The sequence below is a fragment of the Taudactylus pleione genome, unplaced genomic scaffold, assembly GCF_031769625.1.
Source record: "Taudactylus pleione unplaced genomic scaffold, aTauple2 ptg000154l, whole genome shotgun sequence".
Lineage (NCBI taxonomy): Eukaryota > Metazoa > Chordata > Amphibia > Anura > Myobatrachidae > Taudactylus > Taudactylus pleione.
The window spans coordinates 4,787,246-4,809,385 of NW_028284556.1; the positions used below are offsets into that span (position 1 = coordinate 4,787,246).

Below are 22,140 nucleotides of genomic sequence, written 5' to 3' on the forward strand. Positions count from 1 at the left end.
GAACTTACCTGCTCTCCCGCTAAAAATGCTACTGTCCATCCTGAAGGAACGATACCCCAGGCTTCATTCTTCCCAGCTTGGTGGTGGAAGATCTTCTGCCCCTCCTGGACCTAGAATCTGGACTATCCTGCTACTTTCTGAGGAGCCGAAAGGCGCCTGGTGCTTCTCCTATCTCCCACATGGGCGGCTGCATCCTCCAGCGTACTGACTTGATGTGCCTTTCCTACAATTCTAAAAAGTTTTTAATGCTTCTACCCAATGTATTCAGAGGAAAAGTGAACATAATTTAGTTTTAAAAATGGTCAAAGAAGGAGGAGTCTCCCGTACCCACACTTGGAGAATGCTTTTTCAGGTCACGACTGAAATGATTAGTAATAATTAGATAACAGGAGATAAGTGGGGATAACGCTAAAGGTGCCTACACACTTGACGATGTGCTCACGATCCAAAATTGTGTCCGATTTCCCCTTGAACTCTCCCCAGCAGCTCCCCGGCAGTCGTGGGCACGATTTGGTATTAAAAACTGTCCAATGTGACAAACGATCTATCGTGTCTTCTAACTATTCCAGTGCATCGTGTCTGAGATTATCAGATCTGCCCTACAGCACGGCAGATCTGAAGATGCGATGTATAACCTGCGGGGACGCTCATCGGTATCGTGATCGTGAGTGGACACTTACGATTTGGGCATATTTTACACGATTTGTCGTCACGATGTGTCGGAATCGAGCAAATCGTGTAAAATATCGCTAAGTGTGTAGGCACCTTAACACTCTGTAGTGATGGGGACATAAGATAATAGTTAATCAGATGCAAACCCGAGAACCTGCTGACAATTATTGCTTTTTGTTTTTTTTATTGACATTTTGTCAGCAGCATTAAAAATTGTAATGACCGTAACAATAACATGCAATGTAGTAATAACATAGACATGTAATAATATTGTACTTTGACAATGTTTAGGTTATGAGAACATACATTAGGTACAGAAGAATAATACTTCTTATCTAGGTCACATTTATTTAGTTCAGCTTTTTACTAGGCAACCACTGCAGAGCATTTACCCCCGTCCCTTCTCTACAGCAGCCTTTTACTGCTTGTCTGTGGTGCTCATTGGTAGATACATGAGCTTGCTTCCTCCTTCCTCCTGTGCCATTGATTGAGGGGCTGCCAATTAGGGTGGAACTAGGTGCTCAAGTTTTCCTATTAATTAGATTATTCAAACTACTTTTTATATTATTAGACGGAAGTAAAAAAGCTTTATAACTTGAGTGAAGTGCTTCCAATACTATTTAGAATCAATAGTAGATAGGAGTTCATATTCCTTCTTCTTCATCGACCAGATGTACTTTATTATCCAATGTACTCACACATAGGGCCTGAGTCAGAGCTGAACGCTATTCAGATGTTCACGTAGTTGAGCGATTACTGGTGGTCTGTGCATGCGGCCCAGCCACATTGCGCTCGTGCTGCAAATGAATTGCGATCGTGCACGCTGTGAGGATTCACTCGAAAATTGATTGACGGGAAGAGACAATTATGTGGGTGGTAACGGAGAGTTCCGGCCAAAAGCAAGTGTCAGGTCGTTTCCTGGGTGTGTACTAGCCAGCGTCTGCGATCGCGCACTCACAGAACGAACCTCCAGCATCTCAATTACCACAGCTATTCTGAGTGACCACCGACTTACTCCAGCTGTCGAAGCTTTGAAGATTTGCGTACAATGCTGCGTTTGTGTACACAGTTGCGTGCAACTACGAAGACTCCGGTGGACTTCTCAATACAAAATCAGCCGTCTGTTGCTTTGGCATATTTTAGCTACTACGATCCGTGAGAGTATGCCGTTGCGATAGTATTACCGTCCATCTCTGAATCAGGCCCATAGTCAGATAAACCTATCCCGTTACATGTGACTGTTCAGCTAACAAGTTGTGTACTGTAAGTTGTACAGCCTGGTGATTTAGCTGAACAACTGTGTTCTCACATGTGGAAAAGCTTTTATTAGGACCTTCTGGCACTGATTGATGGAGAAAACTGGATTTGTTGAGCGGTTGATTGGACGTTCCAACCTGTCGACCTTTTAGCACTATTGACCTTTTGTATGTGTCGACCATTTGTCCCTGTTGACCTATTGTCTGTCATCCCATTGACTGTCAATCTTCTATACCACAATCATTGGGGTAATGGCGAGCTTAAAAGACAGAGGGCCTGATTCAGCATGGATCGCAATTGCAACAGCGTATGCAGATTGGCCACGCAGATGCATATGCTCTTGTGTGCGCGGCGACTGCACTGCAATTACGGATGCACTGGAATCCATCGCAGAGTGAATGACAGGCTGTGAGAATTTGGGGGTGGTGATGGGGGCGTGGTTGGAGAAACGCAGGCATGCTGTTCCGGTTGAACGCCGTTGCATGGACATGCATAAATTAGCCACTGCGATTGCTTACACAGCCTGATTACTTACTGCATGCGACAAGACTTGCAATTTCTGAGACAGGTCAGAACAGGATGCAGTTAATTTACTGGCGTCTGGAACCCCGACTCTACTAAAGATAGGCGTCTAAATGCCAAAGCCTATCTTTAGCGAGACGCCGAAATTCCGATGCCTGGTATCCTGAATGAAGGTAAGCGGGGACTGTTAGCTGTTACTTGCAGGGGGGAGGGTTAGTTTTAGGCACCCCAGGGGGGACTTAGGGTTAGGCACCCCCGTGGGGAAGGTTAGGGCTAGGCATGGGGAAATGGTTTAGGTGCCACTTGGGAGGGTAGGTTAGGGTTGAACACCCCCATTTGGAGGGTTAGGGTTAGGGGGGGAGAGTGGAGGGTTAGGGTACTTACCAACCCCAGTAGGGATTCTGACGGTTCGGGTTTCCAGTGTCGGTATTTAGTCTGCCGGCAATGTATCCGTCAACATTAAATACCGATCCGGTCAGAGCTGCTGTAATTGTGGGTGAGGGGCCGATGTTCTCCGATGTATACACAGGACTGCATGGTATTACAGATGTGAGAAGGCATTAGTGGGCTTCTCTGTGTTGGCTGAGCGGTAGCAGACATTAGCATATTTTCGCAGTTTCATTGCGTGCGATTACGCAGCTGCGATCCGTGCTGAAGCAGGCCCAGAGGTTTTTTTTACTTTTTTGTCTGAATTCACTTGTGCAATAATCTCAGATTCCCCAAATGTTATTTGAGTAACTGCCAAGTTTCAGATGTGTGCTCCAGAGGTAATGTGCAAATTTGGATAATAGCAACATTATTTAAGCACAATTAGATATTTGATTTAAAAAAAATAATAATTTTGAGTGATTTTCCTCTTATGTGAATTGCAAAAAAGAGACTTCAGTAGTGAGGGTTGTGTTTGAAAGTGATTTCACCATGAAATTAGCTTTCATCATGAAAATCATCTTTATTGGATAAATTCCCATTATTAGATAAATGTAGACATTTTCTATTTTTCTAACATTATCCTTTAGGTAAGGGACAAACAAGAGAATACTCTCATAACCTGAGGGGTCAGTCAGAGCCTGATTACATGTTACACCTTAGATGTATCTGCTAGGGATGGGGTTGTGTACTTTAATCACAGTAATATGTACAGTATTTGTGTAAGTTATATTTGATGCCAAGTACTTGTGCAATTTACTTTGTTCTACAAATGGGATGTTCATATAAAAATGTTCAAACAGTGACACATGTTATAATTTAATTCCTAAAATACATTGTATTGTTACTGGGAAAAAAGTTTCCCTTTATTCCCTGGCTGCAAATAGGCTTCTAAATCCAGCGCTACTTTGGCTGCAATTCCGGGGCTGCAGCACAGACCAAAACTACCAGAGGGGAGCCGGATAACACAGAAACACTAACTGTACCTGCAAAGGCTTTTTAATATTACTGGGAGTCTACGGGATCCGTAAGCTCAACAGGAATCAGCTGCCGTATCTATTGGGACAGAGCAATCGGAGACCTCCCTGGTGTATCTGCCCGCCCCACAAGACTTCTGTGTCAACTAGCCAATAGTTAGTATTTTTGTGTTATCCGGCTCAGGGACAGACGGAGGATATTTAAGTGGGGGTATATATGTGTGTGTGTACATACATACATATATATATATATATATATAGTGCACAGACAAGCATACATACATATATACATGCACACACATAAGCATACATACATACAGCATGCATAAATACAGAGGCGGATTTTGCCTAGGAACTGCAGCCCCCCTCAGTAAAATTCGCCAGTCGCATAAACAACAGGCAATCTCAGGGAAGGTGTCTCCTCCCCCTGGGACTGCCAGTTCAGGCTGCTATTAGCTGAGAGCGGCTTCCAGTAGGCAGCCGCTTCTCTGCCTTACCGCCAGCCCTACCCGGCTCCTTGGGGCTGCAGACGATGCAGCCCTTTGGAAGCCAGTGATATGCGCCTGCGTGGCACCCCGTCGCTACTGCGCATGCGCCGGTCCCAGCACCTGTCTGATTGATGGCACCAGGACCCGGCCAGGAGAAGGAAGCCGGGTATGTGATTTTCGCCGGCGCCAGCCCCCCTCATCTAAGGGGGTAGGAGCAGCCGCTGCATAAATACATACACACACATAAGCATGCACATAGCATATACATATACTTACACACAGAATACATACACACACACACAAACAAGCATACTTACATAGACACACGCACTCACAAATACTTTCACACAGCATATGTACATACATACACACATACTTACAAAACCGAGGGCTGAGGACGGAGGAGGAGGCTGGCCGCAGGAGCCCATGTATATGTAGCAGCTCCCTCGGTGTATCCTGTGCAGAGAGCTCTGCCAATCAGAGCTCTTTGCCTAAGCAGTGGCAGTTCCGTTGCACCCGTGAGTGGCCCGAGGCCAGTGCAGAGACCGAGAGAAGGCTGTCTCAGTCTCTGGAAAACAAATTGGTCCGTCAGGAGGTATTTCTGGGTACTCAGATTTCCCCCCTCCCTGCGTGTGCATATGGCTTCCCTCTGTTAGTTTCGGTCTTCCCTGCTGTCCTGGCGTTGCAACCGCCACTGGTTGTATCTCTACTGCTGTAATACCCAGTAACAGCTGCCTACACTGGCCAATTAGGAGCCTTCAATACATCTACTTACTAGTCAAAGCCAGAGAAGGGCAAAATGCACCTATCTGTACCAGGACGGTTTTGTTTTTTAAATACATTTTTTTTTTTTTTACTAATACTGTTTTTATGGCTTTTTATTGTGGTTTAGAAATGAATATCATACTAATAATTTCAACCTTAATGGAATGTTATTTCTGTTGTAAACTGCACTTAGAGCCAGATTCAGCAGCATACGAAATTGCAATTACGTACGCAGATCGAGCCATTGCTAACCACTTGCGCATGTGTATGCACTGCACGTGCTCTGCGAGCGATCTGTGATTACGGATGCACTGCGGAATCCATCGCAGAGTGAGTGACAGACTGTGAGCGTTTGTGGGTGCTGACGGGGGAGTGATAGATGAAAAGCAGGATTGTCTGTCCATTTGATCACCGTTTCATGTGCGTGCATAAATTAGCCTCTGCGATTACTCACTGCGAGCGACGAGACTTGCAGTTTCTGCGGCTGGTCAGACCTGGTGTAAATGTTGCGTGACGGGCCGATGTGCTTCGATGGTACCGATGTATACGCAGGAGTTTGAGGTAGTACGGATGTGAGAAAGCCGCAGTCGGCATCTCTATAATGAATGAGCTATGGCAGGCATTAGGATACTTTCGCAGCTGCATTTTGTGCAAAGTCGCAGCTGCATACGCAATAGAGATCGTTACTGAATGAGGCCCTTAATCCACTTTCTGTTTACTTTACCCTTTTAGCCCTGTAGTAATATACTGTACCATTACAGTTGCACCTTTTGGGAGATCTCAATCCACTACCTAGTAGCTCCTTTGCTATTATCCCATTTTTATCTCTAGATTCCCCTTTTTTACTTGTGCTTGCACTTTTTTCTCCCTAGTTTTAACAGTAAACTATACTGAAACAGTTGTCATAGACAGGGGAGGTTTAAGAGCGTAGGGAGCCCCTCCCCTCTGGCAGCGCAGTAGACTCTACCTTTGTGCCAGAGTATACCTCACATACACAAGTCTCCTTGAACATGGTGTCCGTGCTATATTCCCGTTGACTTCTCTACTGTGTATGCGCAAATCTCGGGAAAATGGCCGTCACTCCGTTTTCCCAGTGATTTCTGTCTGCAGCACTGGCAGACTCTGCTGGACATCGGAGAGGTAATTATAATATGGGTGCAGTGTGGGTCCCCTGGGCCCATATGCACCGCATACCCTGCACCCATTATAGATACACCAATAGTCATAGCTATCACTGCATACAGGGGGAGGAGATAGGAGGCAGCAATTAACTTTGATGAGAGTCACAACTTAGAGTGCATTCAGCAATAGGATGTAGGTATTCTGTGTTGATGTTTTGTGTAGTGGGGAAGGAAAGTGAGCAGAACATTCATACATTAGACATCACCTTTGTCTGCTCTTGCAGGGAAGAGAATTCTTGAAAGCACCCAGACTACAATGGAATGGATATTTATTCTAAACCTAAAATTAATTACTTGTACTTGCTTGTAAGTAGATATCAAATAAAGCAATCTGTGTTTTTGGTGGTTCTTGTAGTTTGGGACCAGATAAGCCATATTTCTACTTCAGGGTCCATAGGGTATCCACAGGATACCTTGGGGTATAGGTGATGACGTCAGGCATCGGGCATCATAGAGTTAAGTTTCAGCCTCCCAGGATGCACTAGGGTCCCCCTCCTATACCCCGCCCCCGAGCCAAGGCATCTCAGTTTAGTTTGGTGCCCGGCCGGAGTCGGATGCACCTGTTAGAGGGGGGCTATGAAGAGCCCCTGAAGTTTCTTCAATGCAGCTGTGGCTGCACATCTGGAAGTACAGCATGGACTGTCAGTCTTGACGTCCATGCTGTCTTCCCTACACCCCCGCCGGTACCAGAACGCCGGTACTGATCCAGGGATGCTGGTAGGCATATGGGGTCACAGCTAGCGGTGACCCCAGATGTTTAGGACCATGGCCGGAATCAAGGGGGACAAAGGTAAGCAGCGGGGTCCCACGGTGGGGCCCGCTGAAACACATGGTCCAGAGTCCCCACGCAGGGGGCTCCCTGGGGTCTGGCTGCAGCGTGGAGCCAGGTTCTAACCTGCGCTTCCACTACCCCCCTGGGACAGCAGGACCGCGGCAGAGCGGTAGCGCTGCGGCGTCCCAGGGGTTAAATGCATGCCAGGGGAGCGCGCCTTCCCTGTCTCACAGCCGGCGCCTCCCCCGCTGCACACAGCCCTCTCTGCACACGCTGACTGGTCCTGTGTCAGGGCTCCTCCCCCAGGCCGGCCTCCTCTCTGCTCCTCGGTGGCCATCTTTGGAAGAAACATGGTGAGCGCTGCTGGACACTGAAGAACGGTGGCATCGTGGTCTGGGTCCCCCTGCATACCTCTCCTCCGTTGGATAAGGTCTGTGTATGCAGCGCTGTATCCTACCAGGCTCTGAGTCTGTGTAGTTGAGGATCAGCGCTGATAGTGCAGGAATTGATTTCTTTGCATTGTATGTGACCTATGCTAGCGTCTGCTGCCTGTACTTTCATTTTCTATCTGTCAGCATTTAACTGTCCCTGTTCTTTCTGCTAAAGCCCTTGCGGTGCTTGCAGGGTGGTCTCACACTGTACTAACGAGTATCAGTGAGAGGGGTCACATACTTACCATTATGTCTGAAAGTGATTTTCCTCTCCAGCTTTTATGTACTACATGCAAGGTACCTATAGCGGAGGGGGACGGCAGTGCGGAGGGACTATGTCGACGGTGTTATTCGTTGATGCGGCCGATTACGGTCACGGCTCCGGTACAGGAGCTGCCCTGGGCTTGTTTTGCCAAAGCGCTTACAACCCTCGTGGGCCAGTTAGCTCCGCAGCCTGCCCTCACTCAGATGGGTTTGTCCCAGCAGTCAGTGGTGTCGTCACCCATGCAGGGTTTCCCAAGACAATTGATGGTACCCCACAGTCTCCCTATTTCCCCTCCTCAGATCTCTCATGAGCCTGCGTGGGTTAATTTGTTAACAAGCTCTGTACAGCAGTTGTCAGAAGTGTTGCAAGGGGAGTCTGTAATGCGGCCTCACAAGCGGCCGGTGGCGTCTCTGTCTGCTCCTTATGAGGATGACGATGGGACGTCCGATGATGGGGAGATTCTGGATCTTTCTGACCAGGAAACTCCCCGTCCTAAAGAGTCGGACGCTAAGTCTAAGGTGTATATACCTGGCCTTATTTCTGCAGTCCGTACTGCTTTAGTTATTGAGGATGAGGAGCCTCCGGTATCAAAGTCCAAATACGCCTTTTTCAAAGATGTTAAAGGAGATACCACAGTGTTTCCTCTTTCGCGGCAATTAGTTGACCACCTAGAGGAAGCGTGGAAACAGCCAGGCAAACGATATCAGCCTCAAAGGCGTTTAGCAGTGGCGTATCCGTTTGCGGACAATTATTTTGCAAAGTGGGAATCCCCTCCTCAGGTGGATTCTCATGTAACACGCCTTGTCCGTAGTGCCACATTACCCATGCCATCCATGTCCTCCCTTAAGGATGCTACGGACCGCAAGGTGGAGATCTGCCTGAAGTCCGTCTATTCCCTTGCGGGGGGGCTGCGCGGCCGGCTATGGCCATTTGCTGGGTTGCCCGAGCTATGGAGCGCTGGGCTGATACGTTGGAGGCGTCCTTCGATTCCGACTGATCGGCTGAGCAGACGGAGTTGATCGAAAATCTCCGGGATTCGGCCACTTATATCAACGAAGCGGCCTTGGTTGCGATCCTGGAAGGCGGACGCTGATTCCAAAAAGGGTTTGGAGGCATTGCCTTTTAACGGAGAAGTTCTCTTCGGTCCGGACTTGGACAAAATTGTAGCCACGCTGGCGGCAGCTAAATCGGCATGTCTCCCGTCGGCTGCTGTTCCTTCTCGTTCAGGTACTCCGTCCTTTCGGTCTTATAGGGCCCAGGGTAGGCCTAAGACACAGTCCTTTCCCCGACAGGATGGCCCCAAGATATCGGCCAAGCCCCGGAAGCAGGCCTGGAGTACCAGACGTCCGGCCCCTAAGCCAGATGACAAGTCTGCGGCCTTACGGTCCGGGCCTCCCTTTGGGGGATCCCAAAGTGGGAGGCCGCCTGCTGCAGTTTGCCCGGTGTTGGTCGGTCACCCAGACACTTGGGTTCTCGAGGTGGTCTCACACGGGTATGCCCTCTCCTTCCAGCACAGACCCCCGGCTTGATTCTTCACCACGGGTCTACCATCAGACCGGAACAAAGCCACGGAGTTGCGGAAGGTTTTGCACACTATGCTCCAGGCTGGCGTTATAGTGCCTGTTCCAATCTCTTTTTGGTGCAGAAACCCAATGGGTCGTTTCGTCCGATTCTCAACCTCAAAGCTCTCAACAAATCTTTGCGGGTGCCGAAGTTGCGGATGGAGACCCTACGGTCCTTTATTCTGGCGCTGGAACCTGGGGACTACATGGTGTAATTGGACATACAGGACGCTTACCTGCATGTCCCTATTCTTTTGCGCCATCAGCGGTTCCTCAGGTTTGCAATCCGCAGCGACCACTTTCAGTTCCGGGCGTTACCTTTTGGCCTGGTGACAGCACCACGTGTTTTCACCAAGGTGATGGCGGTCATGGCGGCTTCCCTGCGGCTGCAGGGGGTCCGCATGTTGCGGTACTTGGACGACCTTCTCTTAGTGGCAGGATCTCCGGAGCTCCTTCTGCGCCACTCTGACCTGACCTTTGCGCTACTGCAACGGCACGGCTGGTTAATAAACTGGCAGAAGTCCACCCTGGTCCCGTCTCAGCGGATTCTGCACCTCGAAGCCTTATTGGACTCGGGACAGCAAAGGATCTTTGTGACGGGGGAAAAGATCTCTGCCTTACAGGCGAGGGTGCGCAGTTGTCTGCAGAGCCGCCGGGTGTCTCTACACTCGGCGATGAGGTTACTGGGCTCCATGGTGTCGGTATTCGACATGGTGGAATATGCCCAGTTTCACTCCAGATCTCTGCAGCAGCTGATCCTGTGCAAGTGGAATGGACTGCCTCAGTCTCTAAAATCCCAGACGATAGTGCTCACTCCGGAGGTTCGCCTGTCCCTTGCCTGGTGGTTGCAGATCTCAACAAGGGTCGTCCGTTCTGGATGGCGAATTGGGTCCTGTTGACGACGGACGCCAGTCTTCGGGGCTGGGGAGCAGTTTCGGGTCCACACTTGTTCCAGGGCAAGTGGACTCCGGCAGAAGCAGAGCTTCCAATAAACATCTTGGAACTCCGAGCGGTGTTCAACACTCTCCAGCAGGCACATCGGGTTCTCTAAGGTCACCCAGTGCAGGTCCAGTCGGACAACGCTACCACCGTGGCCTACATAAACCGGCAAGGAGGAACCCGAAGTCGGGCGGCTCTCGTAGAGGTGTCTCGGATCCTGGTATGGGCGGAGCGCAATCTTCCGGCCATATCAGCTGTCTTCATCCCGGGAGTGCTAAACTGGGATGCGGACTTTCTAAGTCGCCAGGACGTTCATCCGGGAGAATGGTCCCTGCACCCGTACGTTTTTCAACTGCTGGTGGACAGGTGGGGTCTTCCAGAGATCGACCTCATGGCGTCCCGGCATAACAACAAGTTGCCGGTGTACGGGTCTCGTACAAGAGACGAAGAGGCGTCTCTGGTGGATGCTCTGTCCGTCCGGTGGTCGTTCCGGTTTGCATATCTCTTTCCGCCGGTTTCCCTTCTTCCACGGGTAATCCGGAAATTCAAACAGGAAGGAGGGACGCTCCTGTTGATAGCTCCCGCATGGCCAAGACGGCACTGGTTCTCAGACCTTCAGGGTCTGTCCGTGGACAGTCCTCTGCGGTTGCCGCTACGACCGGACCTTCTGTCACAGGGTCCTTGTCTTCACCCGGACCTGACTCGGCTGTCTTTGACGGCGTGGCTGTTGAGACGGCCATGTTAAGGTCCAGGGGTTTTTCCAGCTCTGTAGTGCATACCATGCTCAGAGCTCGGAAACAGTCTTCCGCGAGAATATACCATCGCGTGTGGCATACGTTCTTCCAGTGGTGTCGGCCGAGAGGTTATGCACCGTGGGAGTTTCGTCTGTCTCGGGTTCTCGCCTTCCTGCAAGTGGGACTAGACCATGGGCTTCGCCTTGCTTCTTTGAAGGTGCAGGTTTCGGCCCTGTCTGTCTGGTTCCATCGTAGGATTGCTACAATCCCGGATGTGCTCACCTTTATGCAAGGTGTTCTACGCATTCAGCCACCCTTTGTTCCACCTGTGGCGCCTTGGGATTTAGCTGTGGTCCTGAGGGCTCTCCAGGGACCGCCGTTTGAACCACTGGGCTCAGTGGATCTTAAATGGCTAACAGCTAAGACTGTTTTCCTTCTGGCTATTGCTTCGGCCAGACGTGTTTCTGATTTAGGGGCTCTTTCTTGTAAACCCCCTTTCTTGGTTTTTCATGGGAACAGGGCAGTGCTATGCACTCGTCCTTAATTTCTTCCCAAAGTTGTTTCCCAGTTTCATGTTAACGAGGAAATAGTTGTTCCGGCCTTTAACTCACCTGGCCTTTCAGTGGGTGAGGCCACTTTGGATGTTGTGCGGGCCTTAAGGACTTATGTTGACCGCACTTCTTCGTTTAGGAAGTCGGACGCCTTGTTTGTCCGCTATGGCTTCCGTAAAAAGGGTTGGCCTGCTTCAAAGCAAACTTTGGCAGCCTGGATCCGTATGGCTATTTCTGAAGCTTATCTTCATGAAGGTCTGCCGGTTCCTCCTTCTGTGAAGGCTCATTCCACTAGGTCTGTGGGTCCTTCGTGGGCAGCTCGACGTGGTGCCTCTGCAGTCCAGATCTGCAAGGCTGCTACGTGGTCCTCTGTCCATACCTTCGTGAGGTATTACAGGTTTGACACCTTCGCCTCTCAGGATGCTTCCTTCGGGCGGCGGATTCTCCTTTCAACACAGGAGCGTCCCCACCCTTAAAGAATACTGCTTTGGGACATCCCCAAGGTATCCTGTGGATACCCTATGGACCCTGAAGTAGAAAATATGAGATATGGTAAGAACTTACCTTTGTTATCTCTATTTCTACGAAGTCCATAGGGTTCCACAGGACTCCCGCCCTGTCGCATCTATGCTGCAGATGGGCTTTACTCTGGTCACCGTTTTTTCCGTCTCCCTCTGGTGAGAATGTGATTCTTGTGTGTGTCCAGATCTTTCTTCTCTCTCTTCCTTCTCCTCCTCCGGCCTATGGCTTGGTACCTAACTGAGATGCCTTGGCTCGGGGGTGGGGTATAGGAGGGGGACCCTAGTGCATCCTGGGAGGCTGAAACTTAACTCTATGGTGCCTGATGCCTGACGTCATCACCTATACCCCAAGGTATCCTGTGGAACCCTATGGACTTCGTAGAAATAGAGATAACAAAGGTAAGTTCTTACAATATCTCATATTATCTACAGAAATAAATGTGAAAGGCAGGTGACAAGGCATGTTCTCCATAACTGATCTATTTCTAGTGTTGCAAAATTTAAAATATGTCTTTCTTGGTTGCCAGAAGCATGTCTGATCCCTCTGCACCCTGGCACAGGGAATAAAAAGTGTCTGTTAAATTGAGCAAGGAATAAAGGACCTCATGCAACCTGCTCTTGTTTTTGCAGCTTCCCATTGTGGAGAAGATCCGAGCCATAGCACAGAAGGTGTATGGTGCTGCAGACATAGAGCTATCCCCAAAAGCTCAATCAAAGATTGAGATCTACACTCAACAGGTAAAGGAAATCACCCAATAGGTCTCCTGTACAAATGCCATTTGTTAGAGACGCATTAAATAGCTGTATAAAACAGTTCTAAGAGGAAAAACTACTGCTTTACCACAAGCAACAGTACAGCCAAAGTTGAGTGTAAATGATATGGACAATAAATGGCATTTGTACAACATTAACCTAATTGCAGTGTGTAAATATATATTTAAATAGCAGAATAGTTCATTAAATAAAGCCCAGAAGGTTTGGAAACTGATTCAGAATGAGTGTTAGCTAATCTTTTTTGTTTTTGTTTTTGCACAGGGTTTTAATAAACTTCCAATATGCATGGCCAAGACCCATCTGTCTCTGTCACATCAGCCTGAGAGGAAAGGAGTACCTACCGGATTCACTCTACCTATCAGTGATGTGCGAGCCAGCATTGGTGCTGGGTTCATCTTTCCTCTGGTGGGAACTGTAAGTAGTACTGTGTCCTACTAGCTACAGTCTCTGATAATATGGCATCAATGCTATTTAAGTGTTTTCTACTATTCACTTCTACTGGGTGGGTAACTGTGTCTGGGTAGAGTGTGAGCATCCGTTTTGAGAACGTGGAGTGCTACTCTATCTTTTTATGTCAGCAGACACTGCTCACTGATCTAATATGAAAGGTATTACAGAGCAGATGTGCACTGAAGACCTGCATTTATTATTGGGTATTGAAAAAAGTATTCTAACCATTTCTGTCCCTTTACTGAAATCATAGCTCCCTTTGTGCCCCAAAGCCAGGAATGCTTGCCCCTTCTCCTCCCTGCAGCTTAACTTTAGTAACATCTTTTCTGCTTTACAAAAAAAAGACATTGGAAACCATGGAAAGGGTTCGGTCCTATGTCTACAGCAGGTTTCTGTGCAAACGTTGGGTCTTCTGCACAGAAAACATGGAAAGAATAGTTTCTTTAACTGGTGGTTGGAGTTAGTTGGCCAGACACTCACTAGGGCTATTTTACTATGATATTGTTTCATTAATCAAATTATTCTGGTCAGTAATTGAAATGGTTTACTTTGCAGTCCAGTTGAGTTGCAAGGTTCCTTTTAAGGGTTTCAATAAACATAATGTAGGCCGGTCAGAAACACATGTTCTCTATTGTTGCTTGGCAGACTATAATAAGCCTGTAAAATGAGATCTACTAATTGAAGGATAAACATGTTCCCTCTAAATCATTAAGTATCAAGTAATATGTTATGCAAAAGATAAAAGTTAAAATTAAAATTTCCGCACAGAAGCCTGAAATTGTTCCCACTAATTATTAAATTATTTGTAATATTTATTATTAGTATATCCAGTATTCTGACGTTATATAATGTACATTTTCAGTTGTGTTTTTTTATGTTTTACATCCTCTACTTAAGAATGTGTCCACTTTCCTTCAGTCTATTAAGCCCAAAGATACAAGTACATACAGTATTTGAAAACACAACATGGTAGCCCATGTTGCGTTTGTTTAAAACACATCACTGCCTGATACTGTTTGTGTCTATTGGAGTTGAAGTGTGTTGAACCTCAGTGATATAATTTGTATTTGCTTTTTACATAATTGGGGTGAAGAACAATACCATTAGGGTGTGACTGATCTGCTTTTACACTTTCAGTTCTTTTTGGCCAAAGGTGCATGTATGACTAGAAGACCTACTTTCACTGTGCCTGGTTGTCCAGTTATTACATTGTCTTTTGTACAGTATGTGTATTGCAATGGACATTTTCCTGAGGATTATAGGTATGCCAGCTTGTCTTGCACTCCAACAAAATGACTAACTGCCATTGCATTGTTAGGACTTTTCTTATTGTACAATGTGACTTTCTAGTGATTGGTTTTCTAGTAGTAGTATAAGCATAGTGTTTTTATCTTTGCTTGGGCCATGGCTTTTATTCTGACCTGGGCGCTATCTGTGTCTCCTTTGTTTCTTCTCCCCGTGTTTGCTTGTATTATCTCTGGTTTCTTCCCATGGTCCAAAAACATTCTAGTAGGTAATGTAATGTTAGCGTGTGTTTGTGTGGTAGAGGATATACAGGGAGAACTCCAGAATGTCAGAGGCTGCTGTTAATGACTAAACCTCTGCACTTGTTATATAATATACTGTATAAAATAAAGGTTAGTAAGCAAATATATCCGGTAACATCTCTTCTTTCCACAGATGAGTACCATGCCAGGATTACCCACAAGACCTTGCTTCTATGACATCGATCTGGATCCAGACACTGAAGAAGTGAAGGGACTGTTCTAAACAATGGTCAGGTAAAGTAGATATATTTTATGTGGCATATGTTATCCCTTCTTCCATCCTGCATTAAAGTGTTGTAAAGCTGTTACTTACAGGACATGTCACGACTTACACTGATTTCTGCACTACTGGTAACAGTAGGTAAATGGCAGCCTGTCTTATCATCTAAACAACACCCATTTATGCACTTATGGTTGCAGGGAGTTAAAGAACCAGGCACCCCTGACAGCAAAGATATATAAAGACACATCTGTACGTCTGACATTGGCAATGCATACACCCCAGAATAGAGATGTATCCTCATACATCTAGATTCAATACCCCAGGCATATCGCGATATGCCTGGCGTGAGTGAGCCGACAGGTCCTGTGCAACTCTGCTAGCGTCGGGCGTCTTTTTTGACCGGAAATGCATCTAAGTTGCAATGCGATGTGACTAGGATGCACCAGGAGACTGTTAATTTGATATGACACTTGTACAGTATATCTGTGTTCCACTCAGACTGTAAATGGAACTTTGGCATGGAAAAAAGCTGTGGTCGCTGCATTGCAGCACATCGCATGCTGATTGAGAGACTCAGTCATACACAGATATTCTAGTGTCACATATCAAATTAATCAGCACAGTCTGCTGGTGCGTCATAGTCGCGTTGCATCACACTGCGACTTAGATGCATTTTTCGGCAAAAAAATACCCCCGGCGCTAGCAGAGCCTCACGGCACCAGGCGCGCCAAGAAGCGCTGTTTGTCACAAATGCAAAGATAAATGAGGACATCTCTGTAGGGCACACATTAGCCAAGTTTTCAAGTAGAGGGGGACTGTTTCTAAAACTTGGGCATGGCAATTGGCAACATGTAGTATGTGTTTATGAAAGGTTTGTGACCGCACCGGCTGCTCTGTTCAACATCCTCCCTAGTGGAATAAATAGGGGAACTCTTAGGTAAACGTCCCCTGTGAAAATATTACAATAGGCCTCTTAAAAAGGAGAAGGGACTAACAATGGTTTCCATGTAATTTGCAGTTTCCAGAAGTCCTTTTTCCTTCTGGATAAGCGGATTTAAATACCCAGGGTGCATTGTCTGAAAGTCCCTACTTCTCACTGTTATACTGTAGCATGGCCTAGTACAGAGGTTTTCAAACTCGGTACACAGGACCCCACACAGTTCACATTTTGTAGGTCACCCAGCAGGTGCACAGGTGTGTTCATTACTCACTGACACATTGTAAAAGATCCACAGGTGGAGCAAGTTATATCACTTGTGATTCTGTGAGGACATATTAAACAAAAAGAGGTTAGGTGTTGTTAGATATGGACGCACATGCACAAAATCAATACATTAAAACTTGACTTTTATTCGTTATTATACCAAAAATTCCATTCACTGTGCGCCCATCTCCATCAACCCTTAGCCTCTTTTTGTAGAATATAGTCTAATTTGGTTGGAATAGGGCTGCAAACCCATAAATTGAACATTACTGGTTGCTAATTACTATGGGGCCTTATATATGACCGTAACTTGTCATCTATTGGAGTGTGCAGATATACTTTCTTTCTCTAGAACTGATTCTGTGAGGATACCTGGAAAACGTGCACTGTTGGGGGTCCTGAGGACTAAGTTTGAGAACCTGTGTCCTAGTGTACATACTGTTTTTGTTAAATATTTGTTGGCATAAAAACGAAATTCAACTGCACAAACACAAATCTTGAACAGGACTCTCCTGTCAATTTTGTTATTTTTTGAATTTGTAGGGACATGAAATGTGCATATCCTTCTAATAATGGTAAACGCTTGATCTGCCTAATTTCTCACATTTGTAGATGAAAAAAAAATTAATTTTCAAGCTGATAAAAATAATGCATTGCTTCTGCGATTGTTCAAGTAGAACCATATTTCCTGTAAATGAGTTCTGTGATCCAGTGCATATGTAGCCTATTTTCACAAATATATCTTGCTATCCTCATGAGTCAACTTGTGCATTAACTGGCTGAACTAACACTATCCAAAGATAGGATTCTCTCCAACTGCTGTGCTTAGACTACTTACTGAGCACTGTGTGGAAATGGGGCATATTCACTAACTTGCTGTACCCGGAGAGTGATGAACTCCATCAGATAACTACCCAGGCTCACTGCCATGTGTTCAAAACTTTATGCAGGACAATACAGGGTATAGCTGGCTTACAGCATACTGCAGTCATGTAATGACAGAGTATGCAATCAATAAAAAACAACCTGTAATCTTCCTGACATTACTGTACTACAGTATGCAAGCATGTATATAATGTGCATCTATTATAATGGCAACATTAATTGCTGCTACTACTTCCAAACAGATAAAAGCTGATTAATACAACATCCTCCGCTAAAGAGGGTATGCAGTCAGGATGCCAGCAAGGGTCTAATGACAGGCGTCGAAATCCCTATGCCTGTCATTTTACCTACCCGGAAGCCTGATGCCCGGCATCCCGATCGAAGGTATGCCGGGCGCCGACAGCCGCTGGTGGGGGAGGGTTAGGTTAGGGACTCCCGGGGGGGACTAAACTTACCCCTTAGGGTTAGCCACCCCCCGGGAGGGTTAGGTTAGGGGAAGGGGGGATTAGGGTTAGGCACCCCCAGGAGATTTAGGATTAAGCTGTGGGAAAGGGGGGGTTAGGCACTTACAGGGGGGGGGGGTTAGGATTAGGCACTTGGGGGAAGGTTAGGGTTAGGCACCCCTAAAGGAGGGATGGGGGGTTAGGTTGGTTAGTACTTACCTTAGCTGCTGTCGGGATCTTCACTGGTGCCGGTCTTCCGGCATCGGGATTTGAACCTTTCATTCCGATCCCGCTAAAGAGGACACTGTTTATCATACTACAGCCTAAGCAAGTTCTTTGTACTTACTATACAGTAGATGACTGGCTATAAGCACTCCCTGATATACTGAAGCATTGTAAACTCCTTTTTCCGAATAGCTATGGGCTCCACTAACTCTATAGGTGCTAACCCTAAGGGGTAAGTTTAGCAGCCTGGTTTTTACCTTGTCTGCAGTTGTGCCCACCAAACTACCAGATTGGTTATCCAGCGAGTTGAAGGATTGAGAGCCTGATGCAGAGGTTCATGCAGTGGCGAAGTTTGATGCAACCAACCAATGATATCAGTCTGCGCAGGCGTCTGAGACGCACTGTGATTACATTCTGATGGTTACTGCTCTGAGATGCAGAACAAATTTGGATGCAGAGATTGGTTTTCAATGTACGTTCCTGGGAAGTAACGGGGTGTGGTTAACCAGAGGCGGGTGCTTCTAAAGACCCAGTAGCGCTGACACAGAACGCCATTTTCAGACGGAGAAATTGAACCTACTATAAGGGTTTGATGGTGCGACCATGGGTGCAACTATCATAGGGGCAAGGGGTGTAGCTGCTATGGGGCCCAGAGATGAGGGGGGCCCATCTTCCTTGTCAAAGTTGCATGTGTCAATATACTGTACATTTCTCACCATTGGATGTATGTACTGTACAGTAGGGGTCTTTACAAACTTTTGCTATGGGGCCCTCAAATACCTAGTTACACTCCTGGTTGATTCTGATGGGGCATCTTAGTACGCACCATGATGGAATAGCACGGTAGCCAGTGGGCCTCTCAGTAGGCTGAGAATTAGTTGCAGAATTAGCATAAAGATGCAGACCCGGTTGCGGAAAGAGAGGCGTGGTATATGTGTGCACCTCTGTTTTTGTTTTTGTTTTTTCAATTAAGAAACCGGGATTACGATTTGCCGCAGTTGCTTTGCAGCAATTTTCCTACAGTTTAGCAATAATTAATCCAGTGACTTGAATATCACCAAAAAATAACATCAAAAAGCACAATCTCTGACAAATAAATCTCCCCCTACTTAGGAACTTGTGGTTACTATTTTAAAAGCTCCTTAATTTTTCCTCTGTATTAGCTATTTTTTTTCAGAATTTTCCAAAATTAAATACATGAAAACTGTCTGGTATTTAGGGACAGTTACATACAGTATGTGTCCTCATACACCTAGCCTCAATACGCCATGCGGCGAGAGCAAGCCATAAGGTCCCGTGTTACCCTACTTGTGCCAAACTCTTTTTTTGCCCAAAAATGGATGCAACAAGTCGTTTCACGAGACTGCACTGATTTATTTGGTACGTGACACTTGTATATCTGTGTGCGACTGAATCTGTATACGAAGCGCAACGGATCTTGTTGGGAGGAAATAGGCCTATTTATTATATGTGAGTGCTATTAATTTGGCGTCAGGGCTAGTTGATGAGAAATAGGCATATTTAGTAACAATTTATTATGTTACTTTCAAGTCCTCTGGTTCGAGGAAATTGACCCATTTATTAAATATGATTGCTTTTTAATGTCAAGATGGATATCTATTACAAGTGAGCGCTCTCCATTAAAGGGGGCGATTCAATTCAGCATGATGTTGAATAGCCCTGGGAAGGAGTTCCTGGATCTGTTCAATGGACCACGTGTTAAGTCTACTAGAAGATTTCTGCCTGAGGTGTGAGCAGAAATCCGACTTAAGTGCCGGCCACGATGCTGTTATCCAGCTTAGCGCGGTGCTAAAAGCCTCACGTCTGGCACTTTAGTCTGTGCAGTCCTACACTATGCAATCCCTTCTATGTGCAGTTTTGTCAATGCTCATTCAGCTGTTTTCAACTCAATGTTATGTTTTATGAAGCTGATAAAATCAGATATTACTAAATTAACAGTTCAATAACTGATCTAGCTGTATAAATTTATTTTCAATGTTTTATGTTCCCATTTTGTAATTTACATAAAGTAACAGTTCTGATATTATCTGAAAAATCTCAGAAAATATGTTCAGATAAGTGTTTTACAAAGCCCTAAACTGCATGTCCTGTTTACAAGGGTTGTGCTAGCATTTCTGCTCTCATGATCTGCGTACTATTAGTTTGTGTATCACTCATACAATGGTACAATGGGCTTCTGCAAAGGTTCCTAAACACGGTCCACAAGGCACCCCAACAGCTCAGGTTTTAGAGATACCCATGGTTGAGCACAGGTGGTTAAATCATATGGACTGAGGCACTAAGTAAGTCACCTGTGGTCAAACATTGATTTCTTTAAAATCTGGACTGTAAGGGTACCATGAGGACCGCATTTGGGAACCTCTGGCCTGCTGGTGAATTGATGGTGTGTTTCTAAAGCTGCTGGTGAGAAAATGATGTATCTACTTTCTTTTCCTCCCCAGAATTGCACACAGCCTGTGCCTGGAATCTCTGTGTGAATCTGAAGAATGCTTAGTACTTGGTTTTCTCTCTGCACCCACCAAGAAACCGCAGTCTCTTTACAGTCACATCTTCTCTAAGAACTGAAATGTTAAATGTGAATCTACAGGCACAAAGGACAACAGCTTCTCTCATACAGTGTTACAGTACTTGAAATACGATATTTACCTATACAAGAAGAATTGTATTCCTTCCCCATGAGATCTACTCTTAACCATAAATGTTATATGCTGTTTACTGCCAAATAAAACAAAGCCGCCATGGGTGCCTTTTGAAATTGGATGAATCCTATTTAATACTGTGTTTGCCATGTTTGTAGAGTACGTTTTTTTTGTTTTGTTTTTTGTTTGTGTAGTCGAAAATGTAACCGTTCTTTTCTGTAAGCATGAAAGTTTAGTGAGTACTGTCAGACATAATACATATATAGATGTTATTCTCTGAGATCTTATATTTTGTATAATGGTATAACATGCTACCTATGAATCTTTGGATCAGTTGGTTAAAAATACAAAATATCATGCAACAAATTCTGATAACTGCAGCACTATCAGTATCAGTATCAGTAGCTCTTAAAGGGTAGATGGTTGGCATTGGGGCAAATAATGTTGAGAATTGTTTGGGATCAGCAGATAAGTGCCTTAAGTAACTGCAGGGTTCGCTCCAAGTATCGATAGGGATCAAAACCATGGCGCATATAATGTAGGTTTAGTTTTAACATTATGCAACTGCACTAAATACTTTCAATATTTGTTTCATATATTGTTTAAATGCTATTGTTACATTTTCCCTGTATTGTGTGAGACATTTACAAGGATAAGCCATGCAATGCAACGTTCATTAAATTGTATTATTTTTTCCCCACATACAAATGAACCAGCTGAAAATATATGCCTTAAAATTTGGTTTTAAAATGTGTGTTTAAAATATTTGAAAGGTATAAAATATTAGAAATTAAGAACAACACAAATGTAGATTACCATGTGTTTCTCAGGTGGCATGTCTGTGTTGGATATTTATGTTTTTCGAACCCCAAATGAATAATACAACCAAATAATGAATATAAATTATTGCATCCGTGCAAAACCATAATTTCCTTGGGTCTCTTTAATTGCTTTGCTTCCAATTTTTCACAAGATGTGATATTTATAAAATGTAATATTGCACATAAAACAAAATGGGGGTTGTTTATGAAAGTAAATGAACTGCTTGCTATTTTTATTTATTTATTTTAAACAATATATCTGAAATACAAAATGCAATATCAATTGTCTAATTTGGCTTTCCAAAATTAACTTTGTTAAACCATTAAACATTTTATGTCTTCTACCCCTGATGTGATGTCTGATGGTTTTGCGTTGTACCTCCTCCTTTGCGAGTAAGATCAATTGATGTTTAAAGTTCAAAGGTATTTTAATAACAGAAATCTGTATAGAAATATTTGAAAATGCTTCACTGGTAAAAATGTTTCAAACTCTGGCCCTGATTCAGAGCCGGACGCTCTGACCAAAGCGCTCACTCTGAATCAGGGCCGTCCTATTTAAATTTGGAGCGGCCTTTTGGACGCTCGCATAGCTGAGGGTTACCACCCACAGCTTATGCGAGCGTCCATGATGATGGTCAAGACCATCGCGACCATCGGGCTTGCGACGAGACCCTGCGGTAGGGTCTCGCTGCCGCAAGCCCTGGAGTGATTTTGGCTCTATCAGAGCCAAAATCACTCCCACTGACATCACTAGTGATGTCAGTGGGGCCGGCCCCAGACGGTAGGCGTTCCCATGGGAACGCCTCCGTCTGGCAGCCACGCCCACCAAAGGGGGCGTGCTGTCA

At 45.6% G+C, this 22,140-nt stretch overlaps 1 protein-coding gene across 1 annotated transcript in view; it reads left to right on the forward strand.

Moving 5' to 3' along the window:
• MTHFD1L (methylenetetrahydrofolate dehydrogenase (NADP+ dependent) 1 like) overlaps positions 1-21,554 on the forward strand; it is a 202,970-nt gene extending 181,416 nt beyond the window's left edge. The window contains exons 25-28 of the mRNA XM_088474356.1: positions 12,694-12,801; positions 13,099-13,251; positions 14,968-15,068; positions 20,277-21,554. Of these exons, the coding sequence (XP_088330482.1) occupies positions 12,694-12,801; positions 13,099-13,251; positions 14,968-15,057 (351 nt within the window). The 3' untranslated portion in view covers positions 15,058-15,068; positions 20,277-21,554. The remainder of the gene's footprint in view (positions 1-12,693; positions 12,802-13,098; positions 13,252-14,967; positions 15,069-20,276) is intronic.
• Positions 21,555-22,140: the final 586 nt, after the last annotated feature.